Below are 21307 nucleotides of genomic sequence, written 5' to 3'. Positions count from 1 at the left end.
TGCCAGGCTCCTGCCTCAGGAATGGGAATTCCTGCCGATAACAGGCCTGACAACACTGAGATCTGCCTTGTTGCTGTCTCTCTGGCAAGGAGACAGTTTGCTTGCAGTCACTCCTATGCTGAGACAGGACATTCCCAGTTTTGATCAAGCAATAGTTTAAACCTGATTTGCTTCCAAAGGTATGTACAATATGGCCTTCTAGCCAATAAGCTTCTCCTGGCTCACTTCATTGACGGAAACTACTGGGACTGCAATTTTATTAGTACTGAGAATTCCTGCTGCATTTCCGAACATACTCACTGATGCATGTGTAGGTAGATGTGGCTTGCAACCTGTGAGAGTGAAAGAAGAGGGGAAAGAGATGGTCCAAGGCTGGGCACCAACTGTTTCAGTTCACTGGTGTACCAAGACATCCTGTACGACCAAATCCACTAAATTTATTTGTGATGCCACCCCTCTCTGTGAAACCAGAATCACACTTCTCTATCACCTAGAGACACAATGATGTTAAATACTCCAGGGACTAGGTCCAACAGACAGATTTTTATGGTAAATGGAGGCACAGAAGTAACTTAGATTCTTTAACACTGGGCTTGTACAGTGTTTAAAAATGGCTTTCTTTGTTATAGCTTCTGAAACTTCTGCAGCTGAAAAGACTAGACACACTTCTCTTGAGTGCTTCCAAATAGCTGGCTTAGGTTAGCTGGGTATGCTTTTCTGTATCTGCCAAAGCATTGGCTGACTGGTCTTCATTCTGGACATTCTCAAGAAAACTCTAATTCCTCTGGCTTTTCAGTGTTTTCCTCATTGTTTATTGTTTATTCCTCYCTCAGTTTGGACAAGAAATACATAGTCATTTCCTGATTTACATGGATTTTTAGCATTCTGATGCATTTGAGTCTCAGATTTTGCTGAAGACTTCATATGCTGAAAAGAAAAGAAGAAACCCTCTGTTTTTTTTCTTTTTCTATTAGATCTTTACATTAAATCTACGTTTAGGAAGTAAATGAAGACAGCTGGTTTCTTACATGTCCATTTTATGAACTATAATGAAAAGACAAATAACCAAAAGTCCCAGTTAAGAAGGGAACGGTACAGGTGCACATTCTCATGGTCAATACCACTTTTCCATGCTCAAAAGACTCAATTGTATTGATATGTTTGCAGGAAATGGGCCTGAAATTTAAAGAAATCTGACAAAAATGAGAGTGTCTACACTTTTTATGTCCATGGGCAGCCTATCCTCCCAGCTTTTTTTCAACAGAAAAGCCTGATATTTTGAAAGCTTCTTAAGATTTAGATACTGCCTTTCCATTAAAGTTCACGGCATTTTGACACTGAAACCTTCACGCAGTTCTAAAAATCTCTCAGCTAAAGACTCTGGGGGCAGAGAAACTCTTTTTAGATAACTTGGTGGTGAAAAGAAAGAATACAACCCAGTGTTAACAACATGTTTAAAAGTATTATAATACTTTATTATATAATACATAATAAATTATAACTATTTATAATAATAAAAGTATTTCAACTTACACTGGTAGATGTGTAGAAAGGTCTCTCCTAGCTTACTTGTGAGGAGAGGTTCTGGCAAGTCCCTGAAAAACTGCTTTACCATGTCTGCCACATCATATGCTGACTGGTCTTCATAACTGACATTTTCCGGGGAGCTCTCATTCATCTGACGTAAGGCCTGGATTCGGGATTTCACTCCAGATTTTCGAAACAGACCCACCTAAAAAGGTGCCAGGTTGAGTTGGGTAAAAGGACAATTTACTTAAAGAACATAAAAAATATTTATTACAGGAGGCTTCGGTTATTACCAAAGTTACAATAGCTTATTTTACTCTAGGCAAGAGCAAGAGAAACATGTTTTGCAAATGCCACAGTCCTAGTTTGCCTACAGTCTCATAAACAACTACATTCTCTTGTGGTAGGACTGTAAGAGTTAATAATTCTGCTGTTCTATATCAGATCGTAGACAAAAAGTTCAGAGTGCATGTGGTTATGCCGTTGCCTGAAGAGTTTAAGCAAGATCCTTAGCTGATAAAAATCAGCGTGGCTTGCTTGGCTTCACTGTCTGTCTGTTGATTTACTCCAGCTGAGAATCTGGTTCCTCGTGTTTATTTGGGTATGTATTTTGAAGACTAACAAGAAAATATTATGTTTAGCTATGTAATAAATGCTGTGGCAAAAGATTAGTACATCCTGGTAGACCTTTAAAATCAAGACCAAATCTATTTTTTCCCCTTCCTGTTCTCTGCTTCCAACAGTTCCCCCAAATTCCACTAAAAAGCTCGGTTAGAAAGCAGAGGCCACAGAGAGATTATTTGTGCAGTGTCACCAAGATACATTTTTATCTTGTTTGCTTTCTATTCTAAAGGAAGTGGTAATTCTTAAAATGAGGCCCCTTAGTGCCTTCACAGCAGTGCTGCCCTTTTACAGTAGTTCTCATAAGTGGAATTCCCCTGAGGTGAATTCCTGAGCGTGAACCACTTTATTTATTCCCAAGTGAGTTTACAGTGTTTCATTTGGGAAATATTAGCACTGTTTTCCTTCAGTTTTGCAGGGGAAAAGGTGAAATATTGAGAAAGATCTATAAAAAGGCATTTTTCTGGTTTTGAATTATAGACTTTAGTTCCTCCACGTCTGCTGTCTTGTTAACTGTCAGTTCAGCTTACTGCATGGCATAGTCAACCAACAAAAAAAAATGCAAAGGCAAGGAAATATGCCTTTCATCCTTATTCCTCTTACTTCTGCCAGCACAGAGTTTATTCAGGTCTATCTTCATCCTGAACTACCTCTCTAGAATGCTTTCCATGTTCATCTGTAAGGCATTTAGGTTAACTCATATATTAATAACACAGATAACATAAATCATACTATATGCTGTTCTGTGAGAGGACGTATTCACTTATACGGGGATGAACTAGTATGCCAGACTGAAAGCAGTGGCTGTGAGCTGCTGTTCTTCTGTGTCCTTTTATTTATGAGTTCAGTGTTGCTCATGATCTAAATATATATGTAGGAATTACAGAACTGGAGCTTGCCCTGTGTACATCCAGGTGCATCGCATTTCTGTTCACAGGTGAAGCTCTCCTTAGTTTTGACAAGAGAACCCAAGAAAGAACATCTGCCTCTTTTTATCTGTTTTTCCCTTTCCCTTTCTCTTTTTCCTTTTAAATAACTTCTCCTCTTAAGTTACCTGTGTGCTGAAGACACAGGACAATGTTAATTCTATCCAAAAAATAAAATTCTGTCATGTGGTAGATAAATGTGATAGCAAAAAGCCCAGCTCTGCTTTTGATGGAAAGTGTCCTTGCTGACATTAAGAACCTTTAAAAGCTCACAGCTCAGTCTGGTTTGAGAGGTCAGACATCAAATCTCATCAAAGCAATCTCCTGTTGCACATCACTCTGTTACTCCCAATCATCTCCCTTTTTGTTTAATGATATTTATTCAAATTCTTATTTTTCTTTTTTTGGAAAAATACATAATTAATCAAAAGAAGACAGTTCTTCACTTTATAGAGATGTTTTAGGTTCTGTTCTGCAATATTACAGACTCATTCTGTAAATAAAACGGGACTACAAATCCAGTGATATATCAGAGACTAGTTTGGCCCAGTCTCTTTATTTTCCTCATGCTGTGGATCATCTGCTCTGCAAGCATCCATATGATGCATGACAGAAGTAAACATGCAGTTGACAAAGGCAAAGCAGTTTCTATTTTGCAAGCTGCAACTGAATAATATATCCTACACATAATGGTGAGGATCCTCATATCATCTTAGACATCTCAATGCTGGGAGCCAGACCTTATAACGATTTAAAGCAACCTGAACTTTACTAAGGGTATGCAGTAGCAGCAATGCACAATTCTGCAATGCACAGAAAAGATATACAAACAAGATGCTGGGGGAGTCTGGAGGCTGCTCAGACCTCTGAGCCAGGCATTATGAGTCTTCAGATTAAATGGGAACAAAGGGAGTGACTGTCAAGCAAAGAAGCTGAATTACCTGKAGGTTTTCAGCCCAGAGCTGAGTGGAAACATATTTTCAATGTTCCCAGTCTGTACCTCTCCTTTTTTATCTTCTATTTAATTTTTTTCCCCAATTTCACTTTAGCTGACTTGAACTGGTACTTCATGTAGCTCTGATGCTTCCCAACAACTAAAACCCTCCTCTTGGAGCAGATACTTGTCTGAGACTGCCCATGGATGCTCCTTTTGACTGTGTCAAATCTGTTAATAGCTTTTTCCTTCTCTTCTGTTTTTCCTTCCCCCTTACTTTCTCCCGCAGTTATTTCCCCTTTCTTTACTCTTTTTCCCTATTGCTCTGCTACTTAGCTGACAAATCCATCCCTATCTTTGCATCTCCTGTTCCTCATACTTAGGTAAGTGTCTTCTCTTCCAGTTTCATCACTGATTCCAGGTCTGCTGCATCTTTTTTTTTTTTCCACTATGTTTTTTCCAATTCAATGCACAAACCCAGATTACCACAGAGATAACCATAAGTGTTAGCTACTGCATACATTGTTTCTACCGTCTCTATCCATCTTTCCCTTCCATCCACTGTTAACACATTCTCAACAGGCTATTCTTCCAACTTCTTAACTCCCGCACTACATACAGTAGGCAGAATTCATCTTACCTCATTTTAGACATCTGCAAGTTAGGTGTCAAGGTCTGGTTACTATACTTGACTTTTACAGTAAAYGAGAGAAATGGTGGGAAGTGCCTATGTCTTCCCACTGGCTGTAAAGGGAGTCTGCAGTGACTCACAGCAAGATGTTTAATTTTTAGATTTCTGTTTTGGGGACGTTGCCTGTCACTGAACACAACAACCTGAACAGCAACAGAACAGTGATGAGAAATGCAAAGATTCAGAACAGACCACTTCCACCCTTTTTGTGTGCACAGAGCTAGGAAAGCAGAAAAGTCTCTAGAGTAAAATGCTGGTTGCTCCTTTTGAGCCTACAGCTATCTAAAACCAATTACAGAAGAGGTCATATGACGTAATGCTAATAACAGTAGAGGACTGAAGCCAGTGAACCAGAGGGTTTCTCCCAGACCTATGTTCATAAGGATACATATCCTTATCCTTAGGGGAAGAACAGTAAAAATATGATTGGTTTGTCCCTGCTCAGTAGCTAAAGGGAAGCAAAAAGTTTGAAATACTTTGAGCATGTACACCTCCCTATTGGCTTGCTGCAGCTAACAACACTGTAAAAGGAAACATACGGTAATGGCTTTGCCATTGAACCCCACTGACCTAACTCTATCTGGGTATATCTGGCTTTGTCAACAGAACACTTGGAATATTTTGCTGAGTTTGCTCTCTATTCTTAGGTAGTTCTTTCTTTGTCAAGTAAATAAAACCTTTTGTACCATATCTTGTGAAATGATGAATGTGTTTAACTCTCACTAGCAAGAGTCAAGTGTGAGCAGTGTGGATATCAGCAAAAACAGAGTATTAAGCTCTTCCCAGGACTGATTCAATAGATGTGAAGACTCCACCTCATTCTTTGACATATTCTATTGTATACAAATCAGTAGGACTCTTATAGCTACAAGAATTCAACAAATTAGCTGAATGCAAATCTCTAAATGGCAAACCATTGGTATTAGTACCAGGTATCAAATCACCAGAGGAGATTTGGACTGATATGAACAACATGAGATATAGCAATCTTATTCTGCTACTAGAAAGGTTCACCACTGCTTGCTTAGGGTAGCTTTACAGTCAATAAAGTCCCTGGAGTAAAGTTCATACCTGATCTAGACAGGTGCTGCGTAAGTAGCGTAGTGCTTGCTGTATGCTCTGGGGAAGAGGCTGTCCAGTTCTCTGGACATGAACTATCAAAGGCACACCAAAGACGTTCTTGTCCTTGTAGTCAGGGACTTTCATCCTCTTCATGAACTTTGGCACAGACCTGAAAACCGACATGAACAGATTGCAAGAAAATATCAGAATATTTACACAGTCTTTCTGAGTAACAGTGCTGGGAGAAATTGGTAGCTGGGAAGACCTCCTGTTTTATAAAGATGGTCAAATAATGTTAAAGGCACGATACATGGACACTTTACAGTCTGTACAATTTATGGTTTTCTTGACCACTTTTATAGGTAGATGGCCTCTGGCTCTAAGATATAGCAAAACAATCCATTCTAACAAAAGAAAACTGTTCAGTTGTCATCCAGCTGAAGTCAAAGTGGTTTAAAAGATCCATTAGGAACTCAAAGGAAAAGCACAGCAAAGTGTAGCAGAGAAGGTAACTGAGAGGAAAGGAGGATCAGTCCTCTAACATGCTGAAAGATTTTTCATCTGTTCAAACTATCAGTTTCATGATTTAGCATTTCTGTTGCCTAAAAATTTAAAGTAAAAATGATATTGGGAAATCCTTATGTRCCAGGTTGATCCCTGGTGTTACCCAACTGATTTCTAGTTAAGTTGCTTTAGTGAAGCTGGTGAGTTTGCAAACTCACCATTTGATGGTGCAAATGAGAACACTGGATTCCCTTTGTGGGAGTCATGACTGCAGTGGGATTAAAAAGATGGATGAATATGACCCAAATATGATCAAGATTTTCTCTTCTGTGTAGGAAGGAGATAAACCTTGGATTAAATGACCTACTGAAGGAGTACAGAATACAACTTTACAGCTATTTAGAATCCCACTGCTTATAAATCCTTAGAGACAAACTGAAGAAATATTTGTCAGGAGGGAAAACCTTTGTACAAACAGCAGGATCTACCATTTGCTATATTCTAGTCTGCTTATTTGGAGTTGGTTAAGGTGAGATTTATCTCAGTACAGACAGCCAGAGGAACTGCACCAAAGGAGAACAGCAGGCTGGGGGTTCATCTTATTTAATTTTAGCTATGTAAAGGACATTTAGAAAGAGTTAGCAGTCCCAGCTGCCTCTATACCCATTTTGGAGGGAGGCACTTTTGGAGGGTGACCCAACCCCTCTATCTTGAGTAGAGTAAGTTGCCTTTGGGGTTGCCTGTCTTTTTCCACTGACAACAGAACCAGCTGACCTGACTGGCTCAGACTAGACTCCTAACTTTTTGGAGTGGCTGATGTTACTGAAATGGGTCATACATGCAGTTCCTTACATCTATTTTTTCATTTCTAAAAGTAAACTTGCCTTATCTAGCTCACAGCATAATTCAGTGTGATATTGGCAAAGCACTTTGAACATGGAAAGCACAAYACAAATGTTAAGTCATATTATTTTTGGACTTAGTGTCTCTGATTACTTAGGAAAGTGTCTATTACCTTTTTGGTTATTTCTCAGATACTGATAACCTCTTATCTACTTTCCAGGATACCTCAGTCTACATGGCCCCTCAGGGTTAGCATACTATTAAACAGGAATGCTTCTGTAGCTGGTTGCACTCAAAGGAGACCCATTGCCAGCCTTCATGTCCATCTGCCCTTAACTCTACAATCTGAGTGCCCAGGTAGCTGTTACGTCTGCAAGCAGCCTGTAACACAAATCCAGACCTAGGCTAAAGCTTGCATCTTTTGATCTCTAGAGAAAAGTCCTCTTATGCAGTTCTAACTATTCTTTTAAAGCACAAACAAGGCAATATTTAATATGTGAAGTACTATCAGCAGCTGTTTCTTTTTGAATCACAAAATGAATTTTGGGGAAGACTTATTTTAAACATTTCCTCCTTTTAATCACTCTCACATACTCCTGTTTATTTTTCTGGAACTTGAATGTTGTTAGAGAGGCTGGGGTTGTCTCACTGTTAGAGTGCAGGAATGAGGTCAGATCTCTAGGATCTATTTCTGACTTTGCCACTGAGTCACTAGGCAGCTGTGGATTAAAAGGGACAGTTMCAAATTCTGCAGTTAAAGTAAACTGTTCCTCCTAACTCTATTTATTGAACTTACAATTAGAATTATAAAATTAGGAGAAATTCCTTTCTTCTAAATGTATCTCTTTTCCAGTTATCTATTGTACTCACCAGGTCCAGCCATGCTTGTTTGACATGGAGTATTTTTCCATGATGGCAGTAAGACGAAGTAGAGAGAATTTTTGTAGCAGATTCAGTTGGGCTGCTGACTGATTACTGATGTGAAGTGATGCTATGGAGTGGCTCAGGCAATGAGAGATTTGGAAACTATGCCACCGTAACCGCCTTTAGCAAAAAAAAACAATAGAAATTCAGACAATTAAGTGTTTTAACCGGGCAGAAAAAGGTAGTATACTGTGAGAAAAGACTGGGCAATATATAAACAAACATACATATATATACACACTTATGGCTCATGGTGTGTCAACTGAAAGAAAATGTAGCATGGAGGCAAATGAAACAATTTGCTTAGTTTGAATCTCTTAATTTTGGAAATGGCCAAGCTTTGATTTTTTTATGCTAGATTCAAAGGAGGTGTGGGTCCTTTTTATGCACACAAGGAAGCAGCGTTGCCTATTATGTTCTTTAGCCCACACATTTCCAACAGGATGTGGGAGATTCAGATTCAAATATTCTCTCCCTGACTCAGAACTGGGACTTGATGCCTGATCCCTCACCTCCCAGGAGACCAGCCTGACCACCAAGGTATTTGGAGATGACGTTCTCTAAATCCCTCTGTTATAAAATTGTTGAAGGGTTTTTTTGTAGCAGGGTTTGAACGCTGTGTCTCTTAGGCAAGAACCATAACAACAGGGCTATTGAGCTATTCTCATCTTCTCTTTACCCCAATAAACTTTCTCTATGTACTGGATATATTGGAAACAACTCATTTCAGTTTCTTGTTTTGTTAAACATGAACTTTGGCTCAAATCCTACAAACTTTGGCACTGCTTATTTACTTAGTAGTTTCCTCGAGTTCACTTGCATGTGATGGTGATGAGCAAGCATGGGCGGAAGTAAACCATGGCACAGCAGAATCTTGTGTGAGGACGTGACAAGACTGACACCAGATCAAAAAGGGCCAAGTATTTTCTCACTTCTTCCACATATATGAACTCACCCTACCCACAACAGTACAGATCAAGAAAGTACTTTACCCAGAACAGTGCTCAGCTGGAACTCATCCCTCTATTTCATAACAGGTTTCTAAACTATTAACAAAATCCTGCTCTCCACTTTTATTAACAAGTTAATTGTATATCATCATTTCATCCAGATGTGTAAGGGAGTGAGGGAGTGAGGGAGGGTAGGGAAATTCTCTGTGAGAACAAAGGACCACAATTTTAAAGCAGATCAGTGCATAAAAGCATGCATGAGGCTACTGACACATACATACTGTCTGTAATGTATACAGGGTCTTCTTTTATAATAGGATGAACCACGGGAGAAAAAAATATGGCCTAATTTACACTGTTTCTGATTCCACATAAGAATTTCGAAAGGAAGATGTCCCTTCCCCAGAAGTACTCCTTTGCCCTGAGAAGTCCTCTTCCTCATACAGGACAAGTGCAACCATAGCGATATCCTACACTTTGTGATGGCTAAGCCAAAAGCCTCTTCTTCATTATATTGTATTTCAAAATTTATCATTTTGTTAATAGAAGAAAGATGGAATTGTGTACAGAATCTTGTTACCTACCTGCTTGGCCTTGTGAGAGATGCTCCCACTCCAGAGTCTCTCCTGTCCCTAACACCAGTGGCTTCTGACTCATTCAGGGATGTTCCATCTCTGTCCATGTCACTTGGTGTGGTCCGGCCGTCAGAGACGGAGTTCCCTTCAAAATCAAGTGTGATCTGTGTGGGTGACTGGAAAGGCAATGATGGCGATTCCTTCATGGACATGTCATCAACTGGCAGACCTGGCAAAACATTCTTTGACCAGCCATCTACCACCTCCTGGAGTCCATTGACATGCTGCAAAATGTCATCTAAATGAGGAAAAAGGACATCTTTCTCTAAGTCCAGGAGGTCCCCAGTACTGGCATACAAGTGGGAACCTGGCACATTGTCATAAATACTAACTCTGCTCTCTTTGGGACAGCAAGCCATCAATCCAGCCTCTTTTGGAAAAGAGCAGTTCTGTTTTCCCAAAGAGATGCTGCCTGTCCTCCAGTTTACATTATTACTGTTGTCTGTAGGTGAAAGGCTTTCAATAGAAAGTGCCTTTGGGAAGGTCCCTGGTTTGTGGTCCTTGGGAATATGCACAACCAAGTTCTCTTGGGAATGAAATTCATTTTTTCGGTTTTGGTCTACCACTTGCCGTAAGGCTGTTCCTGCCAGAACATCTAGGTCCTCCAAGTACATCCCACCTCTCTTGTTTGCTTCATGACCTTTGCGCTCCTTCAAACACGGTGTGCTCACCCCACTGCTGCTGTTTTCGGACTGACTGCTGTCGCTGCTGGATTTGGCAGAAAAGGAGAGTCCTCTTTTGACTGAATCTTGTCCTAAGTTTTGGAGATTGCCATTGACTATCTGTACACAGTGCATGTCTTTCAAAGATTTCGGCTCATACTGAAGAACAGGTCCACTTATCTCTAAAGGACCTGYTCTTCCTGAGCCTTTTAGCTTTCCATGCACACCTTTTGCTTTTAGTGTCTCCATGCGTTTCAGAAAGGTTTTTGCTTTTGTTCGTGTTGGTTTCTCATTCTTCAGGTTGTCCTTGGGGGCCAGGGCAGTGCTTAATGAAGTGGAGTCTTGCAGAAGTGTGTTTTCTACATCATGCTGGCCAGAGCAGTCGCAGATCTCCCTGACAGCGCTGCTGATGCCGGACTGACTCCTGTTGTCACTTCCCCCACTGCTCTCACTGTGAATAGATGAGACCTCAGGTTCACTCAGATCTGTAAGGACACTCTCACTGCTTGTTGTATTTTTCATTTTAATGTCCCCAGAAGACCCATGTCTGTCTGATCGGTGAAACAAAGCATCAATGTTGTCCACTCGAGACCATCGCCTGCTGGTTCTTTGGAAAGTCCATTTATTACTGATAGCACAGAGGTCTTCCTCATCTGAATCTTCACTCTGGAAAACAGCAAGTAGCACGTGTCAAGGGCAGGTGCTTTTACTCATTATTTTGCATTGAAATGACTGTACTGCTCAGGAGAGAAACAGGTGGTAATGGCGCCATGCATCTAGTCTTGTGGGATATTGGTCATCAATCCTTTCATTCCAGCCTTTATCATTTCACTGTAAAGACTGCAGTGAGCATGTTAATGAGTAAAGACTAAATCCCTGCTCTTTGTTATAGAGTTCACGAGTGGACTGGCTGTGCCATATTAGCGCCTCTCGGCTTCGGTGGGGTGGTTTGCCTATATGCTAACCTGGGCAGGGCTGATGCCTACAGTGACTGTTCAGAATAAAGAGAAGGTTTTGAAAGGTGCTCGTAGGTGGATCCTGACTTGCAGGGATGGTGCTAAGATACACACAAGAAAGACTGGGAGGTAGCTGGGAACTAGAGCAATGTGGGCCATTTAAGCACCCAAGACAGTAAATATCCTGTGATGCACTTACTTTTGCAGTGAGAAGTAAGTAAACATTTCCAATACCAGCAATAAACCTCACAGATCATGTAAATCTTACAACATTTATATTTCAGGGACCTAACTACAGACACATGGCCACAATGCTTAAAATAACAGCAAAAAATTATATATTTGGAGGTATTACTTTGGGTGGATGAGGGGTAAGGCAAAGGAAGGTGACAAAGGCAGATGACAGCTGGGGAGGAGTGGGCAGGGGAAGAGGCACGGCTTAGTCCTGCCCAGCATGTGCCTATGGAGAAGTGTCCACAGTTGAGGGGAGCCCTCCAGCAGGGGCAACCTCTGTCTTCATTGCCTTTGCCAGCAGGAGGCACCCCAGGACCGACAACCCTGGTGCTGCCCCATGCTCCCAGATCTTCTCCCGCTTTCCAGGTGCAGCAGAAGCAGCACCGCAGCCCTCCCCGGCTGTCTCCTGGCCCCAGCCCTTGGCCTTGGGCACGCAGCTTTGTGCTTATGCAGTGCCAGGAGTTAATCTGCAATGCAGACAACACCTACCATGAGAAAATATGGATAAAAAAGCTCCTCCTATGACATTTTTCTCATCTGTTTGCCCAACCGAGAAAGTACATCTTCAGCATGAAGCGCACAGTTGTCAAGCTCACGGTTCTCTAAGGATGTGAAGCCCCCAGCTGCTAATGAGTATCCTTCCCTTGACTTTGAACTGGGTTTATACTGCATTATTCCCGTACATTTGTTTTAAGGCAGAACAAACTAACTTCACCTACATGACATCCAAACAGCTCTTCACATTCTTGGAAGCAGTATGAAGGCAGTAAAATATGACAGGCTGTCAGACTGAAATGAGGTGCTAAACCAAAAAGACTATTTTGGGACTGGAAAAAATTCTCATTTTAAGGGTCTATTATTAGAAATATTTTTCTATGAAGTTTTGATGGTAAAGTTATCTTCTGTCTCTGACTAGATCTCCACTGGCTTGTCTAATTGAAAAATGTAAAACAAATTTTAAAAGAACCTTCAAATCTTAAATAATGCTAAACCTCAGAAGATGAAGACTGTGATCAGTAGTGTGTCAGGTATCCCTAATACCATAAGCTTTTGCCAGTTTATCACTTTAAGCTGGGCAGATGTTTTAGGTCTTGTCCAAATTATAAAATAAAATATTGCCATGAAGCAAGCAATTTTGGTGTTAGACACTGCTGGTTTATGTGTTATGTCGAGATGTGCAGTCCTTCTTCAGCTGATGTTAGCTCATAGAAATGAACGGATGCCTTAATTCTGCTGCTAGCTACAGAAAAAAATTAAGCAGCTTGAGAAACAGCAGGAAAGGAGCTAGAAATGGCTAATACTACTTTGGTCATTTTGTCTGCAGGAAAGAGCAGAATACTAGAGAGCTCTACCTTCTGCTTCAGCCTGATGGTTTGCTGCTAGAATGAGTATATGCAGGAGGACTGCACGCACTCAGACACTTAAAAATCCATCTACTGTGGTCTTTATAGTGCCACAAAGTGGATATTTTAAAAACCGCAAGGGCATGTACTTTTAAATATTTAGCAGTGTTAATTATATCTACAAAGCATACCGCTGCTGAAGCACTGATGGCACCAGCCAATAGGATAAAAATATTTGTTTTTATTTATTGTACCTCCCCAATATACTAAAAGGACCCTAAACAAGATTCTTGGCTGACACAAATCTCTGTAGCTGCACTGACATTACTGTATGAACTGACAGGATTTAGCCTGTATTTTCTACAAGCTGGAATAGATTAAACTAGCCCAAGTGCTAGAAACATTGTGAAAAACACCAAAAGGAGAGCAGAGAATAGGAGAAGACAGAAATAAACATAAATTCTGTGGTGAATCTATTTTAAATTATTTTTAGAGGAAAATAAGTTTTAAGATTTTTTTTTAAAGTAGGTAGAGATGAACAGAAATGGGTATTGGTATTGAACAAACTGTGCATCTAACCACAACACAGGCAGGCATACATTCTGCCCAAGAACCAGTCAGAAAATACAGAGGGTTTTCTCTGTTGAAATTTCCAGTTAATATGAAAAATATATATATATATTTTTTTAGGCAGTATCTATAGTATCAATTAAAAGGTTTACTTGAGTGAATGTTCAATTCCAGCCCCAATTTCTAGCTTTTACATTGACCTTTCATTTTCTCTCATTACCATTCTCTCCTGCCTCTCCTCCTCCCTCCCACATCCTCTCTGTATCTGTTGTCCCAAATCTCAGCCATTTCCTCTTTCTGTGCTCTGGTTCTCTCTGGCCTCATGCATGTAATGGACCCAACTAGCTTCTGTTCCACTGAATAGGTAGTGAAGTAGGACAGTCTCATTTCCATAGCAAAATACTGGACTTCTGCAAGGAGAACAGCTGATGGTTTCAATCCATTCAGAACAGTGAGGAGTGGCAGCAAGTTTTAGTCAAGGCAAAGATAACAAGAAAATTCTCCCCTTTTTTTCCTGATATATATCAGGAGCTCAAAGAAGCAAGCAAGCAAGCAAACATACAAACCTCCCAAGAAAACCAAAATACTTGTTGAAGAGAAGGACAGGAACTAACATATAAACAAAATTTCCACAGGACAATCAGCATTCATGTGTATGTTGCTTTTTGCAATTCTGTCCCTTGTACAGCTCCAGTTTCTCTGCTTGAACTCATGTACATATGCACATGCAACAAAAAGGAAATCACTCCAAGCAGGTCAATGATACAATAGATTTAGTGAGTTCACTCTTGCTGAATGAGCTTAGTCTCTTCCTATAGTGCCTGCCTGCCTACATTATAAAGTTAGCATTGTAGTTAGGGGATTTTACTGTTCATTCTGTCAGGCGTGATGTGGGTATTTGATGTGGAAAGTATTGGCAGTTATCAAAGACACAAAAATCCATCAGGTCTGAAGCTGTGAAGAGATGGGATCCCTGTGGTTTCACTGAATGGACAAAATGCATGCTGAAGAGGTTACATACATAGAAGAACAAATGGGCATGTGCAGAAGGTGATAGACTATCCAGACATTAAATCATTTTTGTCTGAGTTCCCTCACATGCTGAATAGGGTATAAATAGACTGAATTTGCAATGATACCAAAAATGCAACTCTTAGAGGTAGTTTTCAAAAAGCATTAGACAAACTTTCTAAGGAAGGGAAAACATATACCAAGATTTCTCAGAGTCAACGATTACCATTGTACACTGCTGAAGAGCCTTGGGGAATTTGTGACTAGAAAACCAAACGTTCAGCAGTTCTACTGGACATGTTACAAAATTCTCAAAATCAATAGGCAGTTTCTGCATTCCTCCCTGAAACCCTTTAAGCCTCAAATAATTCCCATGTTACACAGGAGTTTGTAAGGATGACAGGGTTTATCTTCATATTCTTAACTGGGAATAAGTCAGTACAAGAAATAAAGAAAAGCTATTGTTTTCATTTGAGGAGCTTTCACTTTTCCCTAGCAGGATTTTCCATTGTGTACTCACATGGCATTGGCAAACAAGCCAGTGTAATGAAAATACACTGGCTTTTCACCCACTAAATTGCACACATATAAAGTTTTAAATACTGCATGTGCCCTTTAAACACACGTAGTTTTGTTCCTGCTGTACTAGTCAGTTTTTTCTTTTTTTTTGTATATTCAAGATTCAGCAAATTTTTGCCCTTCCAGAAAATGCTGACACACATGTTCAAAGTCAAATATGCTTAACTTTTAAGAGCATTACTGACTTACAGCCTAATTTGGGGAGCTCTTATCACAAAACTCTGAACAAAGCCAGCACATTTCATGACGTTTTCTTACCTTTTTTCTTTGTAAGTTCACATCGAGTTTCATTGAGGCGCACTTGTTCAGTGTGTTCAGTCGTCTACAGGGTAAAGCAAATTCAAAAGATTAGCAGCCTCTGATTAAAGGGCACGACTTTTCGTAATTTCAAAAGCTTTTCTCTTATCTGCCTGTAGGGTCCTAACTCCATACAACAAGCTTTAGAAAACGATACTGTTTATTTTATTCCAGGCGATAAGACCACTGCTTTAAAAGGGCATCTTACCTTCACATTGCTTGATAGCCAGCTTTTATATATTGCTTTCTAATTAGTAGACATTTAAGTACTTAACAAAGGAAACAGATATAAACAAAACACTTTTTATGGATGGGGAAATGACCAGAGAGTGAGGAGATAAGTTGCCTTCTGCAGGAATGTAACATAATTAGTATAAAATGATTTAATGTAAATGCCAGGGATTTCAAAGCACTTGGCAGAGAGAAAAGGAAAAGTAAGTTTCAGATTCAGTGCCTCACTTCAGGCAGTTAGTACCTCCTTTAAAAAGCTGACATAAAGGAGAGATTGTAGTAATTAGTTAATTATTTCTTCATGGCCAATAGTTCCTTCCCTAAACCTATAGATCTTATAGACAGATTAACACACCCAAAATGCAACAAATTTAACATCTTCTTTAAATAAACACTGTTTAGTTATTTTAGACTATGATTTGCTTGTTATGATATTATAAGGATTTCTGTTTGGCTTCTGCTCATTAAATCCAAGGCTATCCCACGATGATACTGGGTTGAAAGGACAATCTGATAAGCATGGAAAGTGAACATTTGCATGTGTATGTGCATCCATGTGCAGAGAGAGTCAGAGCACTGCAAAATGTGCTCTTTTAATAATGAAAGTACTATGCTAATCATAAGTGCTTCATTTTTATTTATACTTTAAGGTCCTGATTCATGAAACCATCCATCTTCCAAAAGCACACAAAGGCTCAGAGTTAAATATGTTCAACTTTAAATGTTTTCCTGTTTTAGGGCTGAATTTCAGAATGAGGAAGGGCAGAGTTAGAGAGGCATGCATCCACAATACTCTTCTGTAAGTCTTCTGTATCTCCTCTTTGCAGCAAGAGGTTCCCCTTCTGCTTTTGGGTCCAGGATGAGAGGCTGCAAATCTATAGAACTGGCAACATCTGAAATGTATGTGATAAATTTCAAGGGCATGTGAAAAAAACATCATGTCAATAATAGATTCTCTCATAAAGCATTAGAACATTAGATTATTAGTATACTCCTCCCTGGGACTTGTTCTAATGTCAGAAATACTTTCTAATTGCCACCATCTAAAAAGAACCAGCCTACCAAATGAGGATCTTCCTTACAAAATTTCCCTCACAAAATAACACCTCCTCATTTGCAGATAAAATACTCTTCCCTAACTCAAGCCGATAAAAATTTATGCCATATCAGAAAATCCTGTGTTCATCATATTAATGTGAGTGTAATGTATGCACAAGCACACCCCACATGCATGGTAGTAACGTCCTTGTAATAAATTGCAGGCCTCGTGGTTCTGTAACTATATCTTCAGCCTTCTGCCCACAAATCCTCCTCCTCAGGGATTATATCTATCATTGCAAAACTCATCTTTTGCCCAAACATGGAATTTCTCAACCCAAAGTTTCATTTTGTTGGAGCCCTGGCTGAGTAATGTTCAGTGCTTCTGAGTACAAAATGTTTAAATTTGGATATCTATACTGAATCCAAATATACAGAGGCACAGATGCATTTTCAAAGGACTCCAACTCAGCTTTCTATTCATGGAGACAGTTTCCTTCAAGAGGTGAACCAAAGGCCCAGATCTGAGTTCCTGCACCTCCTATTAGTATTAGTTGGCTTGTGCTAGAGAGACAAGTTTGTAGAAGCATTTCTACATGCACATGCTGTTGTGTGCACCACTGCTGGGCTTGTTGACTGTCAGAGCACTCATGTCTGCATATGTAAATCAAGCTGCTAACACTGTCCTCACACCTTTAAACTGGATAAGTCAATCTATTCTGCAAAATGAGCCTTTAAAAACATATCTAGATGTCTCTACAGCGGCACTTAGATTTACCTGAATGCTGTGGAGTCCCCTTAGTTTGTGTTCCCTGTTAATGTGACTGAGATCTGGGACTGCCCCGAGGTCCCATCTGGGCCTCGGGGCTGGGTTTCTTTTCTCTTTCTGAGAGAGTGGGAGAGAAAGGCTATGTCTGTTGGATCTTGTCTGACTGCAGCATCACAGCATGGCTGGGGTGTTTGGCCAGACGAGGAAAGGGGAAGTGCTTCCTGGACATGCCCTGTGAGGCTGAGCAGGAGAAAGGAGTTGACTAAATTCATGCCCAGAGACTCAGAAATTCTGAAAAATCATTGCCTCCTTTGAAGTTGCACATCAAATCTGAAAATCAAGCCATTAACTTCTAACTCCCTCACCTCTATGAGAATGAGCACTGAAGAAACATCTGCTGAAAAACAGCACTGCAATATGGGCCTTGTGTCTTCACAACAGTCCCTAGCAGGTGATTTATGCAACTGTTTTCTCAATGGTTTATAAAATAGCCCTGTGCTTATTGCTGGTTTGCAGTTGTTCTTGAGGAGAAAATGTAGAAGAAAACATTTGAAATATAGGAGCCAGAAAGCCTTCTTTTATTCAATATAATGTTGCATGCCTTCTAAAAGCAAAGGAACAAACAATGCCTTTTAGGAACACGAAGAAGAGAAAGTGGCAGCCAGTGACTTATATTTTGCCCTGTTTGCACCCAGGTAACTCTGCAAGTGCAGCCAAAGCAGAACGTGTCACGGCATTTCTAAAAAGGGGCCTCATCTTCAGTGTGGAAAGGTGCAGAAATCACAGGGTCAAACAAATAAAACAATCTGAAGCAATCACTAACTGCATTAGAGAGCAAGAACATTTCAGTAGAGAACTGACAGGTCAGTTCTCTAAAAGTGAATGTCATTACTTAGACTGGAGCTTTAAAAAGCTAAACCATTATCCCGACTGCTTTCTAATCTGCTTTTTCTACGAAGAACCCACTCCATCAAAAACAGAACTACTTTTTAATGGGAGCCAGGGGCTCGACCTCAGCTTGTAAATTTATCCATCCACAAAATAACGGCATGCTTTCTGGGGCTTTTTCAATACTGTGAAAAGATTTGCCAGTGAAATTAGAGAACTAATGATCAGATTTGTTAGCTTGCCTGGTACTAACAACTCCAATCAAAGCCAGTCTGTTTCAACTTTCTATATCCTGGTGATGTGCCAGTGGCGGCAGAAAGCTTTTCTCATCTGYTTATAGTTGTTAGATGACTGACAGCCAAGCCCTCAACAAATCTTTCAAAAAACAAAAAATAAAAGTGTCTGGCTACAAATGGCTGTCACCGATGTCCCAATCAAGTGAGAGAAGCCATGGAGATGCTACCTACGCTTTTATGTTGCTATTTAGAAACATGGGAAAAGACTGCCTGTTTCTAACAAAACCTAAACTTGAAGGAGAGGCAGAAAAAAAGTAAAATAAACTACATCTGTATTTAACACAGGAGAGGTGGGCTGTATAAGAAAACAAATCATCTATGGATGCTTTTGAATGCTTGTCTGGAAAGCTGTGCAGTATTCAGCAAAAGCCTGCAAAATATTTACTATAGCAAGCGCTTCACTGATGTTAACTTTATTTCTTCTCCACGCCATGAATGTGAAAGATGTCCACTGATACAATACTTAAACATCAGAGGAGTAATTCAGGTGCCCAGGTAGAAGTGTCTAGTGCTATTTTAGATCCCCTAGAGTATCAAGTCTGGCCTTTAGCTGCTGTAGGTCCTGTGTCAGCCAGCCCCCGGGGAAGTCTCGGATATCCTAGGAGATTTAAGATGGCATTAGATACATGCATTTAGGGCTCTGAATCCCACTCACAGTGGTGTACTTGCTATCCCTTGTGATGGAAGTTCTTCAGGAGCAGGAAATCTCTAACTTTTGCATACTGTACAGCACCAGCAGTGTTTACAAATAAGCACAAACTTGTTGCAAAGAAGAATTTTATTAACTGTGAAACCTTGTGTCTGGCCTGTTGCCCTGCTTAAAGAGCCATCCAGATACTCTGAAGACAGCTTTAGAGTGACTTTGAGCTCCATGAATTCCCCTGGACCTGTTCTGCAGCTGCTACCAAGCTGCTGGTGGGGAATGCAGCCAGTGGCCCTGGAGGGCCATGCAGAAGCTTTTCTGTCAGGAGGCAGTAGGGCCAATGGGGTGAGGTGGCATGGACAGCACAGTGTCTCTTATCTCTGGAGACTGGGTCATCTTCTGTTACAGATCAAGGGAACACATTTTATGACTCCCTAAGCTCTTCCCTGAGGGAAATACTACACTATTTCTGTGTTTTATCATTATTCCTAGCCAAGCTTAGGTGCAAAAAGAGGATGCATGCCCCCAGAAGGCTTCTTTTGGTGCCGTAGAATATGTGAAGAGGACATCTGACTCCCTGTGCTGGGCTCTGCAGAAGACTCAACACTGAATAAGGGTCCTCCCAGTATGGGCAGGACTGGAATGGGAAGCTCGCATGGCCACATGCCTTCTCCACCAGTTTTGTGGATAGAGACTATGTCATTTTCCAGTCCTGTCACTTATTATTATTGCTGCAATAGGCTGAGCTACTTCACAGGAAACATGTTCACATGAGGTGAGTTAACTCTCCTTGAGATCAATGGGAGCCTTTCTACTGACTTCAAAGCAGGGCTTTCTGTATTGCAAGTGGAGATCCAGGCTTAWCTCTTAACGGCACCTAGAGCAATATAACCCAACAGATTGTACTGACTGTCTAATAAATGTTTCAAAAAAACCCACAGTATGATATACTGTATATAGCGACCTTTGGATTACTTACAAAGTATCTAAGAGACATTAGCTATGGAAAAAGAGGCTGCTGGCTGCTTCCAGTTTTCAAATTTTAAGAGCTTGGTTTAGGGGCCTAAGTAGGGTTCTAGCAGACTAGTATTACATACTTATTCTTTACATTCTTAGTTGCTGTATTTACGTGAATACAAAAAGTACAACATGGCTTGACTTTTCCTTCTCACTCTCTTATCACAGTGGCCACAAAAGTTCCCAGAGCAGAATCTGTTGACTGCTATTTTGGAAATGACATAGAGATCCAGCTATAAAATTTTCATGCCCAATTATTGTTTTGGCAGGCTGACAACATTTGCCTGCAGAATGCATGGCAATTTTCTATTGTTCGTTACTCAATAAAATCTGAATGGAATCTCATGATAGGAAAAAAGATATGCCTCTAGCCAAAGGCCCCAGATTTGGCCTTCACTCTGCCAAATTTTAAAATGATGTTGTAAACAGCAGGAGTGTTAGACTGTCTCAGAAAGGTCACTGAAATCTTTTACAACAGGGAGTTTTAGGCATTCTGAATAAAATACTACCAGCTGCCTTAAAAATAAAAGGTTTCTCTGCATTTGTGCCTCATATTGTTTCATATACTATAATGTCATAAGAAAAACAATTATAAAATGAGGTTAAGAGTCTGATTTCAATCCACAACAGCAGAGAAACTCAGTGTTTATTCCAGAACAATTATGGTTCGGAGTTAAAACTCTGCTCAAACTGATTATCTGTTCTGGCATTCCAGCTTTAAAGTCATCCTCCAAATAAAAATGAGAACTCCATTTTGCTCAGTATTATGGGCTGAATGCCCTATTAATCTGTGTGAAGGCTTGGTCATGCATAGCTTTGAAGGCAGTGTGAGTTTTGGGTGTTTGAAGAATTGAAGTTTGGGACTCAGCACAGTAACCAGTACATACAGAAATCATAATCAACCTCTTTTTAGTTTTCTATTTCATGAATGTGTGTCATAGCCTTCGTCTCTTGTGTGATATCCTGGCAAGTACCTTGTAGTGATGCCACCGCCGAACACAGCAAAAGTAGAAAACAGGCCACAGTGGTCAGTCAAGCTGTGAGGATTTACTGTTCACTGGCAAACTTGGAAAATGCTAGTTTGATAGCTAACACAGTAATGATGCTTGTACTGCAGGCGTGGCTGACACTGTTTCTGTTTCAGATGAACCAGAAT

The 21307-nt window shown here is 40.3% G+C and overlaps 1 protein-coding gene across 1 annotated transcript in view; it reads right to left on the bottom strand.

The window, feature by feature from the left end:
* The window catches only part of LOC112976759 (stAR-related lipid transfer protein 13-like), a 123257-nt gene that overhangs the window by 11356 nt on the left and 90594 nt on the right, over positions 1-21307 (bottom strand). The window contains exons 4-8 of the mRNA XM_026088324.1: positions 15231-15294; positions 9567-10945; positions 7979-8152; positions 5771-5930; positions 1534-1732 (exon numbers count right to left, since the gene is read on the bottom strand). Of these exons, the coding sequence (XP_025944109.1) occupies positions 1534-1732; positions 5771-5930; positions 7979-8152; positions 9567-10945; positions 15231-15294 (1976 nt within the window). The remainder of the gene's footprint in view (positions 1-1533; positions 1733-5770; positions 5931-7978; positions 8153-9566; positions 10946-15230; positions 15295-21307) is intronic.

Source organism: Apteryx rowi, unplaced genomic scaffold (assembly GCF_003343035.1).
Source record: "Apteryx rowi isolate R43461 unplaced genomic scaffold, aptRow1 scaffold_763, whole genome shotgun sequence".
Lineage (NCBI taxonomy): Eukaryota > Metazoa > Chordata > Aves > Apterygiformes > Apterygidae > Apteryx > Apteryx rowi.
The sequence above is the reverse complement of the archived record's forward strand: the minus strand, read 5'-3'. Positions and strand labels throughout refer to the sequence as shown.